This window comes from Myodes glareolus, chromosome 18, assembly GCF_982192425.1.
Source record: "Myodes glareolus chromosome 18, mMyoGla1.1, whole genome shotgun sequence".
Classification (NCBI taxonomy): domain Eukaryota; kingdom Metazoa; phylum Chordata; class Mammalia; order Rodentia; family Cricetidae; genus Myodes; species Myodes glareolus.
Genome location: NC_142043.1, coordinates 54,252,455 through 54,271,786, shown reverse-complemented (window position 1 = coordinate 54,271,786; position 19,332 = coordinate 54,252,455). Strand labels below are relative to the sequence as shown.

Below are 19,332 nucleotides of genomic sequence, written 5' to 3'. Positions count from 1 at the left end.
CTAATAATATTGCCTAAAGACGGAACATGTCACTTCCGGGGTGGATAGCCTCTGTTAGGATTAATCCCACAGAGCTTGCAAGAAAATGGCTGATATTTTAGAAAGGATTTTTAAAACTGAAGGCAAAGGGAGTTTTCTGAAAACGGTCATTTTTGAAGTTTCTTGCAATCTCAAACTTCAATAATTCGACCCAAAGCATTTGTCTCTAAGACAGTAGCGGGCAATGGCAGTGCACAGTCTCTGGATCCTAGGGACAGGAATGCAAACATCAGTTCCACTACCCCCGGAGAGGCGGCATAAAGCCTCTAATGCTAGCCTGATGCTTACAAGCTTCCTCATATCCACGCTTGACATCTGTGCGCTTTTGTGTACTCGTCTGCGTCATGAGGATGACAATTACAATCGCTAATGGATTTCATAGGATTTTTTTGGTGTATTATTTTACTGTGAAACGTATCTTGATGCAGCACCCGACTCAGGCTGTGTATGCGGGAGCGATGCATATTGGTTGCTTTTATCTTATTGCGTATATTTATAAGATAATAGTAACAGTGTCTGCCACAGTACGAATGTCAAAACTAACTTATTGACCTAAAGACTTTATAACAGTTCCAGGAACACATCATAGTAAATAAGCAATAGCTGGGACTGTTATTTATTTGATGAATATTTTATTTTTATGCTACCTTCTATCTTCTGTCTAAAATACTTGGTATCTCAATTTCATCTCATTATAGAGAGATAAACTGTAGACTACCCCTATATCTAAACATACCTAACTGTAACCATATCATTTTCTAAATTAGTTACTTTTTCCATTGCTGTGACAAAAGCAGTCCATAGAAGGAAATTATGGTGGATATACACTCACAGTTTAAGGGTGTGATTCAGCCTTGCGCAGAATCTTAGAGCCGAGGGGAAGATGACTGGCTACATTGTATCCACATTGTATCCACAGTCAGGATACAGATGAGATGAAAGCTAGTCCTAAATTCTGTTTCTTCAGGTTTTCTTTGTTTTTCAGTCTCAGAACTCCACCCAGGAAGTAAATGGAGCCACCACATTCAGGAAGAGTGTTTCCTCCTCTGCTAAACCTCTCCAGAAGGCCCCTCAAAGACACACCCCAATATATATCTTCTAGGTGATTTCAAGTCCCATCAAGTTGGTAGACAAGATTCAGAATCACAGATAGTGACTGCAAAGCTTTACTTATGTACACATGACCTGTCCACACACAAAGGATGGAAAAAAGTGAGTGCGAAGGAAAAAAAAAAATAGCAAAAAATAATTTTGGAAAGGCACAGGTAAAATATTAATCTAAAGAAGAATAATGAATTATTAGACCAGAGAGTAAACCCAAGGAGGTGAATGTTGGAATGTAAATAAGTTGCTGAACTTAAGCTGCAGTCAAGAATCTCAAGGACAGCTACTGTGAGGTGTGAGATTACTGGTTGCCTGTGTTTCCGTGGGTGCAGCTAACTTCCTTGGGTTGAAGTTTTCCTTCTAGCACTTTCTGTAGTGCTGGATTTGTGGATAGGTAATTTTTAAATTTTGTTTTCTCACGGAATGTCCTGTTTTCTCTGTCTATGATGATTGAAAGCGTTGCTGGGTATAGTAGTCTGGGCTTGCATCCGTGATCTCTTAGTGTCTGCAGCACATCTCTGACCAGGACCTTCTGGGTTTCAGAGTTTCCATTGAGAAGTAAGGTGCAATTCTGAGGCCTTTATATGTTACTTGGCCTTTTTTCTTTGCAGCTCTTAATATTCTTTCTTTTTTCCCTGTATGTTTAGTGTTTTGATTTTTATATGGCGAGGTGAAGTGTCAGACCTTGTAGACTCCCCATGGGAAGCCTTACCCTTTCTGAGGAGCGGATGAGGGAGGCGGAAGAGAGAAGGGTGGAGTGGGAGGAAGAGAGGGAGTAGGAATAGCTATGTAAAATGAGAAAAGATTATATTTAAGAAAACTTAATAAAAAAGAAAAAAAGGAACAAAAATACACGTTTAAAAGAAAAAAGAATCTCAAAGGACTATGGAGCAGATTTATCTACTACTGTTGTAATACCAATTGACCTTTAGAAATATTATCCAAGAAACACGACATACAATGGGCTTTGCATTGTATCCATAGTCTGGAAACAGACACAGACAAACAGTAATGCTCAGCTTGTTGCTTCGTTTTGTTTTAGTTTTGTTTTGTTTTCCTTTTCCTGTTCAGCCTCAGATCTCAGCCCATGAAATGGTACAATCTATATTCGGGGCGGTACCTGAATTTCAGGTCATCCCATCATGAAACAAAAGATCTTCAGAAGTAATGTTACTGAGGCAAGTATATACTTTTCCTTTTTGGTAATCAGGGAAATAAGTTACTAGCTTTTGCTGGATCAACAAAAACACCATAGTAGGTGAACATTAAACATTCGAAGCCCCAAGGATTGGGGTGATGGCTCAGTGATGAAGAGCATGGGGCACTCTTCCAGAGGACCCAGGTTTGACTCTCAACACCCACATGGAGACTCATAACCAGCTCTAGTCCCAGGGAATGGGACACTGTATTCTGATCAACCGAATATCAGGCACACACATGATGCACAGATATGCATATAAGCAAAACACCCCCCACACACACACAAAAAGTAAATTTAAAACAACATGGACAAAAGAAGTAACAGTTTGATTACGTTCTTAACTAATTCTTTTTGGAATACAAAGTGTTTTTATATAAAAGAGATAGTCAGTGAATGGGATTCACGTATGGTTAAAAACGTGATAAACATGTTAAGATAATGAAGGAGAGAAAGGGGGAAGAAGAAGGGTGGGCACAAAGCACAGAACTTTCAGAAGGAACAGTGCACTGAAAAAAACGCAAAATAGAGAGACTAAGCATGGGAAAACTTGGGGAGGTCTCCTCTGCATTGTCCAATCTTCCGAGATATAGTAACGGTGTGGGAATAGACTTTTTCTTTTTAATAAACGATCTGTGTTCAGAAACCATACAGAGTGCTTCCCAGAGGTGATGAACTGTTTCTCCCGAAGATGCTGGATTTAGACTCATGAGCATTTTGGAAGGGAAGCTACAGCAAATGAAAAGGTCAACAGATGCCTCTCCCCCTTCACAAATATGGCTTATATTAGACACGCTGTCAAAGATCACCATCCATGCTGTGCACATGAACCGGAGACAAGCAACAAATTCGGTAACATTGGCTCTCCTTAGTGGGGCGGAATCTCAGGTTAACAGCAGTGAGAATCTGTGGCATCCACTCTCGTGGCTCAGTTCTGTGAAAGAATTGTATAAGATGGTGTTAAAGTGGCAGAGAAGAATTTATTCCAGATGATTGGAGTTGGTGGGAAGTCTGACTCTAATATGCTGCACCAAAAAGTGGAAGAGATTTTAAACCTAAGAAAGGAAGCCCTGGAGGACCCTTGGGTGGCAGCTGATTGATGTGTGTGGAGGATTTCCGTTTGCTAATTGGGATTTAAAGTGTTCCCCCCAAACACTGCAAGATGGAACCCCGTTTTTATCGATGACATTGCTCCTTATTAGAATCTTTAATTCATTTGGAAGACATGGATCCTACATCCTTGGTCCTTGAGAAAGACAAGAGCTAGAAGAAGAATAAATTCAACAGCACAGAGAAGTACAGTGCCATTTCCCTAAAGACAGGCTCCAAGGAAGAGGAAACCAAGGCTAATTGCGATTTGAATATGAAATGTCACCCCCCCATACTCCATAGGCTCCAGTGTTTGAGCACTTAGTCCCCTGCTGATGGCATTGTTTGGGAAGTTGTGGAAACTTTAGGAGATGAAGCCTAGCTAGAGGAAGTATGTCACTGGAGATGAAGTTTGAGGTTTTTACTGCTTCTCTTCTGTCTCTGTTTCTTTTTGTTTCTGGGCCAGCTTCCTGTTCTGCAGCCATGTCTTCCCCAGTATGATGGATGGTATCCTGTCAGGAACCGTAAGCTGAATAAACACCTCTTGCCCCTAGGTTGCTTTCTGTTGTTGGGGTATTGTACTATGCCAACAGGAAAGTAATGCTAACTGTTTTGGAAGGGAGGAAGGGAGAAAGAAAGGAAGGGATGTAAAAAGGGAGAAACGGAGGAAGGAGGGGAGGAAAGCAGAATGGAAGAAGGGAGGAAGAAAGGAAGAAAGGGAGAGAGGAAGGGAGGGAGAGCCACATCTCTAAAGCTTATGTAAATGTTAACTGTATTAAGGCCAACTTGGTCAATTAGAGTAGAATGTTACAGGAGAAGACTTAGTCTTGAAAGAACAGAACGAACTTAGAATGCCATATGAAGACTGACACTCAGGCTAAGCATGTTGGTATGTTAACCCCAGCATTGAGGAAGCAGAGGCAGAGGTAGATGGAGCTCTGTAAGTTCAATGCTTGCCCAGTCTGTATAGTGAGTTACAGGATAGCCAAAGTTACAGAGACCCTGTCTCAAAGAAAGAAAGAAGGAAAAGAGAAAGTAGGAAAGAAAGAAGGGAGGGAGAGAGGAGGAGGAGGAAAGGAGGAAGGAAGGAAGGAAGGAAGGAAGGAAGGAAGGAAGGAAGGAAGGAAAAGAAAGTTAGTTCATACTAAGAAATGTGGTCGTCCACAGATGATGGGCTTGATTAGAAATAAAAGGAGAAATGTACACCTTCTGCTTCAAGGCTGTAAGTCCACTCATATGAGTGATGAATAGAATTCAACTTCAGTAGAGAATTTCTAAAAGCAAGGAAGTTATGGAGGAATGTGATAAATTCTGTGCACTCAGCTGTTTAAGAAATTGTAGGCATGTTCAGTGAAGACCCAGCAGTGCCTGGTTTAAATGAAAAAATAAAGATCACACAAACATTTCCTGATCCTAAATGCACCTCTTAGTATATGTCTTCAGTGGGTACAACTCTAAGAGTTTAAAGGTTTCATCATCATTTCTGCTCAAATTACAGACTGACTACAAACTGCATCATTTTACTGGAACTGTGCATGACTCAAGCTAAAAGTAACTCTGGTGTTAGATAGATAAATAATAGATAGATAATAGATAGAGACATAGATAGATATATGATAGATAGGTAGATAGATGATTGATAGATGAGAGATGATAGATAGGAGATAGATAGATAGATAGATAGATAGATAGATAGATAGATAGATATTAACCAGTGTCACCCAAACATTGGTAGATTCTTCAATTAATAAAACAAAGGCAGAATAGAATGCTGGAGAAATGTCTCAGAGTTTGGGAACACTTGCTATTCTCTTAGAGGACCCAGGTCTAGTTCCCAACATCCATCTATATCTCCAACTCCATGAACTGTCTTCTGATCTCTGCAGGCACAGAACACATGTGGAGTAATACATATGATCATGCAAGCTCATATGCTTAAAATAAAGCATTTCAAAGGTGATAAATGAAGTTTGTGATGGTGTTAGAGATGTTTGGAAAATGTGATATGTGATATGTCAAGAACAGAAGTGAAGAGCCTGTAACTAGAGCTCAGAGGATTTGGCAAAAAATAGGGCATCAAAGCAGCTAGTATTTTCTGAAATAAAAAACAGTTAAGTGCATAAATTAAAGAAATGTGGCATATAAAAGACTCAACAAATTCACTATTTAAGTAAACATATAGCAACTGATGAAATGACTATAAAGATTCCCCCAGAGTCAACAGTAAGGGATTGATGTGAAGAATCAACTAAAAAGACTCTACAGTATGACTTCACATCTAGATAGGAGAGAGTAAAAGAGAGGATGAGTGATCTGGAAGACAGAGCCATAGGAAATCTCTGATCTGAAGCTCAGAGAGTCAAATGTGTTCAAGAAGAAAAGATCAATACTTCCTAAATATTCAGTCACACACACATTCAACAGAAACCTTAGGAAGGGGAGGAGAAAGAAAGCAGAGCAAGCGTTTAGAGATGATGGTGGAGGTATGCGCCTAGCAGCACAGACAAATTGTTGGTAGATGGAGAAAAGGAAACCCTGAAGTCAGCAAGAGCAGACTGATTCTCAATATGTAAGATGACCACGAATAAGCAAGAACTAACATCTGATAGTAGAAAAGAATGTTCAGAAAACCATTGGATGGTTGAATATGTAATATAGATAAGTAATGTAGATATTTATATCATGTATGTGTATGCTATAAAGGAAAGTTTGTTGACCATATATTCTGTATAAAACAAAGCTCTTCTTCAAACACAAAGACAAAATAAACATATGTTTTTTCCAGCTAAAGAAGGACTTGAAAAATCTATCTTAGAAACACCAAATGATGCCATGCAGGATGGGAAGGCTTCTCACTGTTCTTAAAATGAAACTGTTGTAAAGGACAAAACTATATTGTGTGCTATAACATACCAATGCATAATATATGTACTGCTGTAATAGAACAAAGGAGGAGATTAAACTGGAACTATGGTTCTTCAAGAAGCAGACGGAGCCTGGACTGGCAGTGCAATGAAATGATGCTGTTGTAGTTTACTGTAACTGCATCAGCACCAACCTATTGTAGAGTGTAGGCAAGAACACATCCTTCTTAAGCAAGAAGAACACTCTAGGACAGTGGTTCTCAACCTTCCTGATGCTTCAATCCTTTAATGCGGTTCCTCATGTTGTGGTTACCCCCAATGACAAAATTATTTTCATTTCTAGTTCATTAATCCTAATGTAAATATCCGTGTTCTTGGATGGTCTTAGGTGACTCTTGTGAAAAGATCATTCACCCCATAAAGGGGCCATGACCCACACTTGAAAACCACTGCTACAGAGGTAAATATATCTGTCACCATAAAACAAGGCACAATAAATTTATAATATTGAACCAATTTTAATGATACTAACAGACTACAATGAAATTAAAATAAAAAGGAAAAAAAATTTGAGAAATCTCTATTTACTTAGAATTTAAAACACCTCACTTACAAGTAATCACAAGCCAAGAAGAGATGAATAGGAACAACTGGAGGGTAATTTCAATTATATTACATCAAAGGATAACACATCAGAAAGTATAGGCTGTTAAGATGGCAATGCTGAGAAGGAAACACATGGCTTTGGAAGTTATGCTAGAGAAGGAAGATTAGTAATCTAAGGACTCAGTAAGAAATGAAAACTGCAAATAGTCCAAGGCAGCCATAAGAAAGAAAAAACTCAAATAGAGCAGAAAGGAATAAATTGTAAAACAGAGTATCAATCAAGTCAGTAAAACCCAAACCTGTTTATTTGGAAAAAATAATAAAAAAAAAAGAATCAATAATCCTCATATGATGTGGGATTCCCCTCTGTATGCTTTGAATACCATTGGTTAATAAAGAAGCTGTTTAGGGCCTGTAATAGAGTAGAGAAGAGCTAGGTAGGGAAAACTAAACTGAATGCTGGGAGAAAGGAGGTGGAGTCAGGGAGAAGTCATGTAGCCCTGGGGGAGACAGATGTCAGAACTTTACTTGGAAAGCCACAGCCACGTGGTGATACACAACTTAATGGAGATGGGTAAAATTAATATGCAAGAGCTAGCCAACAAGAAGCAAAATCTAATAGGCCAAGCAGTGATTTAAATAATACAGTTTCTGTGTGGTTATTTTGGGTCTGAGTGCCAGGCAGCCGGGAAACAAACAAGGGACCTCTTTCTATACTCACACAACAAGCAAGCATGCCCATCCCCGTTTGGACAAAGGCAGAGCGAGTGAACAAACGCTTTAAGCCAGGAATGAAAAGGAAGGTTCACTCCTGACTCCACAGAAATTAGAAAATGTATATTAACGGTATTATAACTTCATGAGAAAAGATGGACTACTTAGATGGAAGATTTAAAAATATTCTAGGAAGAACAACACACACCTAAACTCAGAAAAATGTGAAATATCTAATTAGTCCTAGAGGAAGTAATGCTATTGAATTAGTCATTAGATAAAATAAAGGAGTGAAAGAGAGAGGTGAGGAAGAGAAGAAAGAGGAAATGGAAAAGTAAACAGCGTCTCATAGAGGTTTGACCCAGATTGCTCCTTTGGCGAATTCTAAAATCTTCAAAGAAATAATAACAATTATACAAAAACTATTCTCAGAATATAAAGATAGAGGGACTGCTTCCTGAGGTGTTTCTCTAAGTCAGAGTTAGTCTGATTCAGAAATCAGAACAAGGCACCGTTAGACATAATACTGGCAAACAACGCACCACATATACAAGATAGAAGAAATGACAATCGTTGGCACATCAGAACAAAAAGCGTGTTATAAAGGATTATGCAGTTCAACTAAATTCAGTTTATATTGACATCCTCGGTGGTTTAATGTCTGAAAATCAGTTAATGTAATAAAGGGCAACCAAAATAAAATCATATTAATACAGACAGACTTCATGATATTCAACATACGTAAGAACAACGCAGTAATCTAGAAATAAAAAGACATTTGCTCGAGTTAATAAAGATCTCCTGTGTATGTCTAATGCCAACACCATCCTTAACAGAGACAGACAGAATGTTCATCTCTGAGGACTAAAATGTATAGTCCCACTGCTTCTGTCCTAAGTAGAAAAAAGATACTAGGCTGTAGAATAAGACAGGCAAGAGGAATTCACAGAACATTCAATGGTGACAATCAGAAGTACCTTTGCTAATGGATAGCATGATGTAACATGTAGTGAAAACTTAGAGATAAAACAAAATAAGCAAGTTTTGTGTGTTCCAAAGTCATTTTGCTAGTTATAAAATCATTATATAGGTAAATATTTTTTACTAGCACAACTAAAAATTAGAAAAGGAAAGTTAAAAAATCCATTAGAAAGGATATAAAAAATAATAAAAGACACAGGAGAACCACTTAGAAAGTAGAGAAGGAATTGAAAAACAGAGGCAAATTGTAGGGTATTTAAGCTCAGACTCTCCACATAATGTCAAGATTCTGAACCTTCCCAACAGGTCTTTAAGATCCTTTACTTCCTGCCAAGACCACAAGGATTTCCGTGTGTGTGTGTGTGTGTGTGTGTGTGTGTGTATGTGTGTGTCTGTGTGTGTGTGTTTATAAAACTTTGCAAGGTAATCATAGCCATGCGATTATGCAAAGTCCCTGGGTTACCAGAATCAATATTTTTAGGAAGCCGTGCTACAGTGTCTAGAGTATCCTACCTCAAAAGTCACCATAAGCCACAGTGACAATAGTGCGATGTTGGTATAAAGACAAACAAATGCATCCTTGGCGCTCTTACACTTGGAGTCAATTGATTTTGAGTAGATAAGGCAGATGAACTCAGAAAGAGCATTTTCAACAAATATCTTTGAGTCAGTTATTCCAAGCTGGTACAACAAACAATTCTGTGTCAGTGCCAAATAAATTGAAATTGAAAGTTTAGTTCACAGTGTACACAAAATTAAATCAAATGGAAACACACACACACACACACACACACACACACACACACACACCAACTAAAAGTTTCCATAGGTAGAAAATGAAACACACTTCTGATTTTGGATTTGTTATTATTTCTTGTATATGCTACCAAGAAACATGACCCAAAAGAGAAAAGGTAGCACAATGTATTACATAAAACTATGCTGTTCATAACATATTAATTGTGGAACTAGAAAGACTGTTCATCAGTGACAGACTTGGGTTGAATTCCCAGCACTACACAGGGACTAACAACCATCTGTAACTATCATTCCATGCGATCCAGCCCCTTGTTCTGGGGACACACGCACACAAATTGGCCTTTTTGGTATCATTTCTTATATAATACATAAGATCCGAGATAAGAACTTAGAAGTAAGCTATTAGAAGAGAGGAATAATCTCAAGATACATTCTGGGACTTGACCGTAGAATGAGGGAGACTGGCATCACAGAGGTGGTAGGGTACAGACGGGAAACTGAGAAAGTCCACTGGTGCAGTCCAGGGGTCTTCTAAACAAAATGACTTCAGTTTGAGAAGATACAATTGAAAATGATATTTAAAAATAGAATCTGTAACAAAATCCTATACTCTCCGTGGGAGGGTGTTTGTAGGACTCAAGTTCTTATAAAACATTGTATAACATTAACAAATGATCCACACACATTCTACAATATACATGGAATCACGTCTAGCTTTCTTTCTGTCCACGGATGAAAAGCCTGCCGATATGAGGGCCAACTATAATTTATTCAGCCCCATTAAGCATCAACTTGCATGAAATGCAAGTTCAATTTTTCCAAAATATATGCTCAGAAAGTATTCAGATTGAATTGTAAGTGACAGAAAAAAACTGAGGGATTGATGATGTTTTGAAATATCAAGTGCTCTTCAAATTCTTGCTGAACCAAAACAGTCCCGTTCTGGCTGAACTGAGTGCTCTTTCGTTCCTAACTTGCTTATGGTTTTACTACCCAAGGTCTGCCCAACACACTACCTGGCACATGTTACAAAATAAAACCAGTTCTGAGTCAATTAAACCATGCCTAGTGACTTCCAAGGGTCCGTTTTATGGGTCAACCAATTAAATAAACTTATTTAATAATCAACATTTATTGGTAAACACGGGATGCATTACTCTTTGATGATGCTTCTGGATGGGGCTCATACAGCCCATTACGATAACTGGCTTTGGCATTTCTCTCATTTTACGATGAGCACCATAAAACCTAGCCCTCCCCAAGTCCTTTTCCTATCCCGTGTTGCCTCTGTTCTCTGTAGATACTTAGCATGTATGCATTCATTTTCAGACAGGGGTAATTTGTTATCATTATGATGTCGTGTCTCTGTGACTCTCCACATTCATTATTGCATGTGCTCCGTCACAATCCAGTCTTGTTCCTCTAGTAATGACATTGTATTGTAATTATCTGAAGCATATTTGAAAGCATTATGCAATGCAAAGCGCTGATCAACCGTAAGGCCTTGAAACCACCAGACTAAAATAAACACTATGACTAGGGTGTTCCAATTCATATTGAATTTCCCAAAAAAGAATGCCAACTTAATAAACTAAAAGAAAAATTAGTATGCACAAAACAATGAGTGCTCTTGTAAAAAAAAATCCCTTGTTTATAAATGATGATTCGCACTATAATTGAGAAATTAAGTTTATTTAATAAGTTGGTGCATTTTGCTCAGCCTTTATGCTATGTTGTTTGAGGAGTGTGGGATAAAGTAAACTGTAACATTAAAAGCCAGCCTCATTCCAATTTATTTTTATAGCAGCATACAAAACAACCCAAGCTTAAAGTACATTCAGGCGCGGGGACTCAAATCCCTAATGGGAAGGAAGCGGCTCCATAAACAGATGTGATCATGGATTCTGAGTTTATTTGCTTGTGGCAAAAATAAAAGTACCAACTCAATAAGTTTTAATTTATAGGCATCTCCACCAGAAAGCCTTTGGGCGCTTTGAACAAAACTGACTAAATATAAAATTTCATACAATAAAACTTCATCTGCTCCATTCTGCCTTCTCGCTGGGAAATGTAAATTCTTCAGCAGCAGAAAGGGACAATTTCTCTATGTCTTTTGTAACTACGCTGTGATCTAAGAGAAAATGCCATTGACTATACTACTGACACCTGACTGAAGATGGAAGAGACACCAGAGGGTCTCCAGATACCTATAGTCACTGTGGTTCTGCCCTGGCTCTCCTGGACTGCTAGGGCAAACAGATGGTGGTCTGGTCTAAGCCAGGCTAGATATATCCTGTCCCTTTCTCAGGCAAAGTCTCCATCCTGCATTTTCCTTTTTACTATAAAGATTGGTTCCTAGTATGTATCTAAATATATATATGTGTACGTATACTACATGTGCTGTGTATGTGAAGACATGTTCGTGGGTGTGCATGTGCTTGATGTGCCTGCACATGTGTGTATAAGTGCATATGAAGCCCAGAGGTTTTATGTTGGGTATGGTCATCTATCAGCATTACTTTCTGAGTTTCCCGCTGAACCTGGAGTTTACTGATTTGGCTTGAACGGATAGACAGCAAGCCATACAGCTTCTCCTGTCTCCACATCTCCAGTGCGGGGATCATAGACCCACACCAGAATGCCTAGTATTTACGTGGGAACTGGGGATCCAAAGTCAGGTCCTGATGCTTGCACGGCAAACAGTTTACTAAATACTTCATCCCTTGAGCCCTGATATAAAGGTATCTTTAAACACCTTTATCATGGAAAGTACAAATTTGAGATGATGAGACAGAAGCGTGGTGCTTCTGACCTTACCTGACGTTATCTTCCTTCAGAGTCTCAGTGGTGAATTCCAGTATGTCCGCTGCTGTCCCCACAAACATCAGAAGAAGTTCTGAGAGTTGGTCTCTAGTAATGGTACCTCCAATGGGTAGAAGCCACCGTCCAAGGATCAATATTAATAGCAGCGTTTGATGGAGTGCTAGGGTCCAAACTGGATCACATACCATGGATATGTTTACTATGAACCCCGAGGTCTGTTGAACAGAGACAGCCCACAGACATCAGGATTAGAGACCAGCCATATGTAGAAGATTGTCTACTTCAACCTGGATTTCAGTTAACAGTGTGTTTCTGTCAACATTTTCCAAGAGTCATTCTTAATTTAATAAGAAAAATGAACACCCTAAAAAGGAAATATAATGGAGTCCTTAAGGTCAGACTTACCCTGTGGCTAATTTAAATCTTACACTTAGTAAGACAATATCTTGTGATAGTTAAAGCACCAATGTAATAATGTTTTAAAGATCATTGTGGATTTTATTATGCTTCACAATACAGTATAATACATAGCACTGTTTGATACATTCCATATTAAAATTATAAAAAATCTAGGATTTACTTTAACTAATTTTAAATCTGAATTTACTAACATTGGAATTTTTAACATACTACAGTTTTCCTTTTGTTCCACATTGCCTTAAACCTCTAACCAGAAAAAAATTAATGTTTGTCCATTTGTTTAGTGGGAGAGAATAATTGTAATTTTTCCTATCTTTGCTCTGAATACATATAATATTATACAATAATCCATAATTCAGCAAGAAATATTCAGCCTGCCTTTATTTTTAGGTTTTGAGAAAATTTTAGATCCCTTATTAGATCATGGAGGGAATACCCTTCCCATTTAATTTCTAAGTAAATTTCAAAGCATGTTATTACTGGCTTAGGCTAAAATATGTCAAGACTACAAAAGCTATGTCACAAATAGACAGGATAACGATTCCAGGTGACCTCTGCCAAGGGTATAGCTACTCTTGTGCAAAATCTAAATACACCTCTTGATCAGTTGTCCATACCAAATCCACAGTACAAAGGGAGAGAAGGGACCAAGGAAGACAGGGAAATGATGGAGTCCATGCAGGAAGGTCAAAAATTTTTATAACTTGCTTCTTGATTTCTCTCCCGTGTGGCTTTGCATACAACTCACTTAACTCACAGGATAAATATTACTATTTTAGTTAAGATGAAAAGCAAGTGACTTGTTCACAGTAACATAGGGAAGTCCTACTAGAACTTGAGTGATAATGTATTCATTGCTTTATTCTCCTCTGGGACCCAACAGTGTATCTTATTTTAGAAAACATCTTTCAGTGGTAGTGACCTCATTTGTCTTTAGTCCCCTCCGTAAACAGTTTTCAAACAGGTCATTATCAACTTGCAAAATATAAGATGTGTGAAGAAAAAGAGTCACTGAATTTTGGCAAATATTTTTTTCTATTATATGGATCCTATATATAAATATGGTGAATATATAATAACAAATATGTATTTATATATCCCCAACTACTTCAACAAAATAAAAAAAAATAAGAGTTATATTCATTGGAAAGAAGGATATAGAACTGTCTTTGCTCAGACATCACATACTTTTGTATGTAGAAAGTCCTAAAGATTTGGTGGGGAAAAGAAAAAAAAAACTTTCCTTGAACTCAAGAAGAAATTGTAGAATAAAGGTTGATATTCAAGAGTCAATCTCCTTTTTCTATACTAGTAAAGAAATAGATATTGAAACTAAAATTCATAATCACATTAGCACTGTTAAAAAATAAAACACTTGGTTATGAATCTAGTAAAATGTTAAAGTACATGTGTGTTGTGTGTACATCTATGTTAAAATACATGTCATATTAATACATATAAATCAGATAAATAGAGATATAGATAATAACACTACTAATACTGAGGAGTTAAACCAGTCTTTCTGTTTTCTGGACAGTACTGAGAGTCAAACACTGGACCTTCTATCTACGAGGCCTAAGTTCTAGCTCTAAGCTATGTCCACAGTCCTTGCAGGCTGAAAACGAAGATGGACTAACTGTAGAGACGGCTCTTGTTCATTGCTAAGCAGACTCACCATTGTCAATATGTCAAGTGATCCATGACTTGTCATGTATTTGATGCCAGCTCAACCATAGCATCATCAAACTATTTTGTGAGTGGTGAGGAACTGAGTCTTAAAGATGCTATGTAGAACTAAAATATTCAAAATCGCTCACAAAACCATGTTCAGCCCCTCAGCACCACATATACCTGATATGGTGGTACCCGCTTATAATAGCATGTGGAAGGTGGAGACAGGAAGATTAGAAGTTCAAAGTCATTCTCAGCTACATAGTGAGTTTTTAGCCAAACTGCACTATGTGATACCCTGCCCCAAATCTATACAGATGTTGGACTAACATATCTCTAAGAAGCAAGATATATTAAGAAAGGAGATTATGTATGTATGAGTGGAAGAGGTTTATGGGTAATTCAGATACCTTCCTCTCATTTATGCTGCAAATTTGAATTTACTCTGATTAGAGAAAGATGTTATTATGCACAACTATATATTAAATATAGACATAATTAGAGTACCTAAATTTGTGACAATATAATTAATATGCTGTAATATGATACACTTTAGTTATGTTTCTATATATTTGTAAGAGCTGTGCTTCTAATGCATGTGTTTATTAATGTTAAGAACATCAGCATGTAGGTGATACAGGTTTAATGAAGGAAACACATCTTCTTTTACAATTCTTGTGCCAAAAACTTTTGCACCTTTATGAAACTGATCATAAATTATGAGAAAAGCTCTCACCCACTCTTTGAAATTTTCCATTCCGATGGTGTGTCTCTGGGACATCATGGTTTGATTGGCATCTCCTCCTTTGCTGACGTTCTGTACCTGGGTGCTGCAATTCTAAGAATTGAGAACAGGTGTGGAAAAACTGTCACAGTGAGGTAACAGCAAAGCAGCTACACTCCATGCAACAGAGGATGAAGATGTGGGACATTTCCAGGGACCCTACAAACATTACCTGAGACTGAAATATGAGGTGGAAGGTACCGAGGAGAGAGTTCACTGCCTGACCCCCAATGCATGGAGGATACAGATGCTGAACCATCTTAGAGAGCTGTAAAATCTATGGGTTAGTAAGTGGGGTCCCTTTCTTGAATCTTTTTGGAAACAAATGTGATACAAATTCAAAGAATACATTTATTTTATGAGTTTGTTTTCTTACCAAGAAAGCTCTCTATCTAAAAATATCATTCCAGTTAAATAAATAATCCAATTACTTTTCACCCTTCAGGCCAGGCTTTGGCACGAACGAGTCAGCACGTCCAGCATCCCAGATGCCAGTGCTGCCACTAAGCCAACTTAGGGCTATGGGAAATTTGATAATTGACCTAAAGGGTGATTTCCTTCTTTCCTTTCTTCATTATGCAAGCAAACTGTCTGTAATCTTATCTAGCCAGATATTGGGAAACTGAGGTAGAATATAGGTGGGAAAATTTATAAGACAACACTTGGCAATGTAGCCACTGCAGCCATAGACTTTACAAACTGGCTTTAGAGAGTGATTGACTCTAAGTATCTACAGTGTTGGCATGTTTTATAAACACACACACGAGAGAGAGAGAGAGAGAGAGAGAGAGAGAGAGAGAGAGAGAGAGAGAGAGAGAGACTACAACCAATTATCACCACCATCACTATCATACTCCATGATGACACATTTCTTTAGAGAGAAGTTATTGGAGGGGAAGAGCTAGAGCTATAAGAAATGTTTTTTTCTTAATTATTCTCAATACTGTACCATTTATACCATAAGTCATTTGACAAGTAGACAATAAAGTCTACCAAGAAGCCATTATTTTCTGCTCTCAACTTAAGTGACTAGTGTTCTAAGTGTAATAACGTGATTAGGAGTAGGCACACTATGTGTGTATGTGCATGTATGTGTGTGTGCATGCATGTATGTGTGTACATGCAAGTGAATGTGCAAGTAAGCATATGTATGTGAATGTGAATGCACACATGTGTGCATGTGTTATATGTGTGTGCATGACTGTGTGTGCACATTCATGTTAGTGAATGTGCATGTGTGTATGTTGTGTTTACATGCATATATGTGTATACTCGAATGTAACCAACATTTAAAGAAGAGATAGTGTAGCCAAAACACTGAATCTTTGATGCAACCCACCAGTCATCATCTGTCCGGTAAGTTGGTGAGCCTAACTATGTAATTGTAGCTAGAGCAAAACTTTAGCCACTTGTTTATTATAGGCATAAAAATATACTGTGTGTTAAAAGTGTGGAGGTATTAGGCTTTAATATGTTTATCTGAAAAACTGCATAACCATCTCGTTATTAGGGAAAATGACACTCTTGAAGGCAGGGCCTTCTTCTTCTTCTTCTTCTTCTTCTTCTTCTTCTTCTTCTTCTTCTTCTTCTTCTTCTTCTTCTTCTTCTTCTTCCTCTTCCTCTTCCTCTTCCTCTTCCTCTTCCTCTTCCTCTTCTTCCTTCTCCTTCTCCTTCTTCCTCTTCCTCTTCCTCTTCCTCTTCCTCTTCCTCTTCTTCCTTCTCCTTCTTCTTTTTCGTCTTCTTCACTTTATAGCACCATACCAAATTACTAAACTTTCTTTGCACCTTTATTTCTTTCTCTTTTTTGGTACACATTTAGAATATGATCACCCTGCAAATTTCTGAGAAGTCCTGGAAAAGAAGACAACTAATTTTTAGGACAGAGCAGCAACTTGATATCGGCAAGATAATGTCAATACGGGTGTAAATCCTTTGCAGGCTTCCAGGAGTCAGTTTTGGGTAAGAGTGGAGGGAGGAGGCAAGACTTCCCAGAAGAACCTAGACATGGGGCTTGGTGTCAGTGAACACCAGCAGTCTGCTCTGGGATCGGCCACTCTACAGCCACTTGGCTTTCCAAGAGGCCACTCTTCTGACGAGGGAACTGGGGTGCTACATACTAATGCGGAAGCCAACAGCTTTGCACGTGCTTCACGAAGCTAGCTAAGCTCCTCTCCTCTTCTTGGTCCTCAGTTTTAGACTGATGGACCTTTTCTTCGCAAGACATCAAGGCTGCCAAAAACAGGGGGCTGATTCATTCACCCTGATTTGACCTGCTCTGCTTTTCTGTCTGCCATTTTAGTGGGCATCATCATCCAGAGGATTTTAGGAAGGTAATTTTGGTACCAGCATGGCTATGTCATTGGTTTATGGCTACGTCATTAAACCCTAAAATATCCCTTTGACTCGAAGATAACAAGGACATCATGAAGAACGGGGCATTTCCATCACTTTCAGTGAGATCTCTCATGAGCAGAACTCACGTGTGGTTAGAGTTGAAATCCTTAGGACATTGTGGTTTGCATGTGTGTAGCGCACATTACTTCATGAACGACGGGATGAAACTGGTTATCTAGAACAACTGGGATGCAAGAATATGGAGACTATGAATGGAAACTAAGATTTATCTTTTAGTTTTAATTCTGTGTATGTTTATGTCTCTTTGTGTTTTTATGCCACCTGCCTGTAGGTGACTGAAGAGGCCAGAAAAGGTGTCAGATTTCCCGGACCTGGAGCTCCAGTACGTGGGGGCCCAGTGGGTGTTGAGATCTGAACTCGGGTTCTCTGCAAAAGCAGCAAGTGTTCTTAACCACCGATCCATTTTTCTAGTTTCATAAATGACAAGGAAATGATTCTTTTCCATCATGGAAAAACTCAGATGATTCTTAGGTGAGCTCCCCTGAAACATGAGAGTGTATTCTTCTGGGCCGCATGTTAGTTCTGAACTTAAGTCTTTTAAGCCCCATGGCTCTCTCCTATAAAACAGAAATATCTGCACCAGGCCTAATGCTTGGGATCCTTAAATCTCTGCGTGAGAAAATCTATCTGAAAACTCTGTGAAATTTCAGGTTCTATGTAACAAAATTGATTGTCACAACTAGAGGACAAAGGAGATTTCTTTTTCTCCCTCGATTCTGAAATGCCACTGATTTCTTTAAACATAACCCCAATATTTTTGTCTCTCTTTTTTATGACTTGCATCTCTGCTTGACCTGCCTGCTTCAATCTCTTGGTATTCATTTTAATTTCCAGTGGCAAATCACAACAATGAGGGGGTCAATTTCTTTTGTAGTATGAAAATCACAGAAGTTCTGCCCAAGGTTCAAATCTCTCTCTCTCTCTCTCTCTCTCTCTCTCTCTCTCTCTCTCTCTCTCTCTCTCTCTCTCTCTCTCTCTCTCTCTCTCTCTCTTTCTCTCTTGTTCTCTCTCTCTATCTCTCATTAAAAAGAGTTTTTGGTTGCATACTATTGATTGTAATGGGATTTGACCTGTATATCAATTGGCTGTGTAATACATTTATGTTATGAGAGCATTTGGGAGAAATGAATTGTTATTGTGGATGATAGCCATGTCATAGAATTGGATGTGTAGAGGATAAATTGATTTAAATCACCACGGCTTATTTTCGTAGTCCTGACAGGAGAGTCAAGTGGTCTCTAGCTCTTTTGTGGTCTTTTTTACCAAAGCCATGGTGACTTGAATTAACCAATCTACAGTTGCCAAAATACTTTAAAGCAGACACTGAGGTTGCCTTGAACTTAAATGAATTTCAGCAAGAGGTTTGAGGAGGAGAAATGCTTTATTGGTGGCTACATGATTGATATTTGCTTGGGAGTTTCTTAAAAAGCGATCCGCAAAGGTAAATTACTCTCTTTGTACCTCAAGTTTGCAGGAAGCATTTTCAGATAAAGTTACATATAAATTGGAAACTCAACCTTGATATAAAATAACAGCCACAGTAAAGAAATCTATACAGGGTCAATTTTGAGCAAATCTTGCCTAAAGCGTTTTATCATTGAAGCTTTCAAGGCTGGTACAGGAGAGTTAACAAAACAAATGACAGGCTCGGTCTTGAGTCTATGAGCAAGACAAGTTCACAGAGGAAGTAGGTCGATATTTAAAACATTATATAAACCAGGTATGCTGGGAAATGTCTGAACTCAGGAAGGTGAGGCAGGAGAATTACTTCAAGTTCAGGGCCAGCCTGGGCTACACAGCAAATACCAGGCTAGACTGTGACTCGAGAAAACAAACATAAGTGATGGGAACTGCTTTATAAATGG

The 19,332-nt window shown here is 38.4% G+C and overlaps 1 protein-coding gene across 1 annotated transcript in view; it reads right to left on the bottom strand.

Moving 5' to 3' along the window:
- Positions 1 to 19,332, bottom strand: part of Tmem26 (transmembrane protein 26) — a 45,267-nt gene that overhangs the window by 7,442 nt on the left and 18,493 nt on the right. The window contains exons 3-4 of the mRNA XM_048451564.3: positions 15,005 to 15,106; positions 12,172 to 12,392 (exon numbers count right to left, since the gene is read on the bottom strand). Of these exons, the coding sequence (XP_048307521.3) occupies positions 12,172 to 12,392; positions 15,005 to 15,106 (323 nt within the window). The remainder of the gene's footprint in view (positions 1 to 12,171; positions 12,393 to 15,004; positions 15,107 to 19,332) is intronic.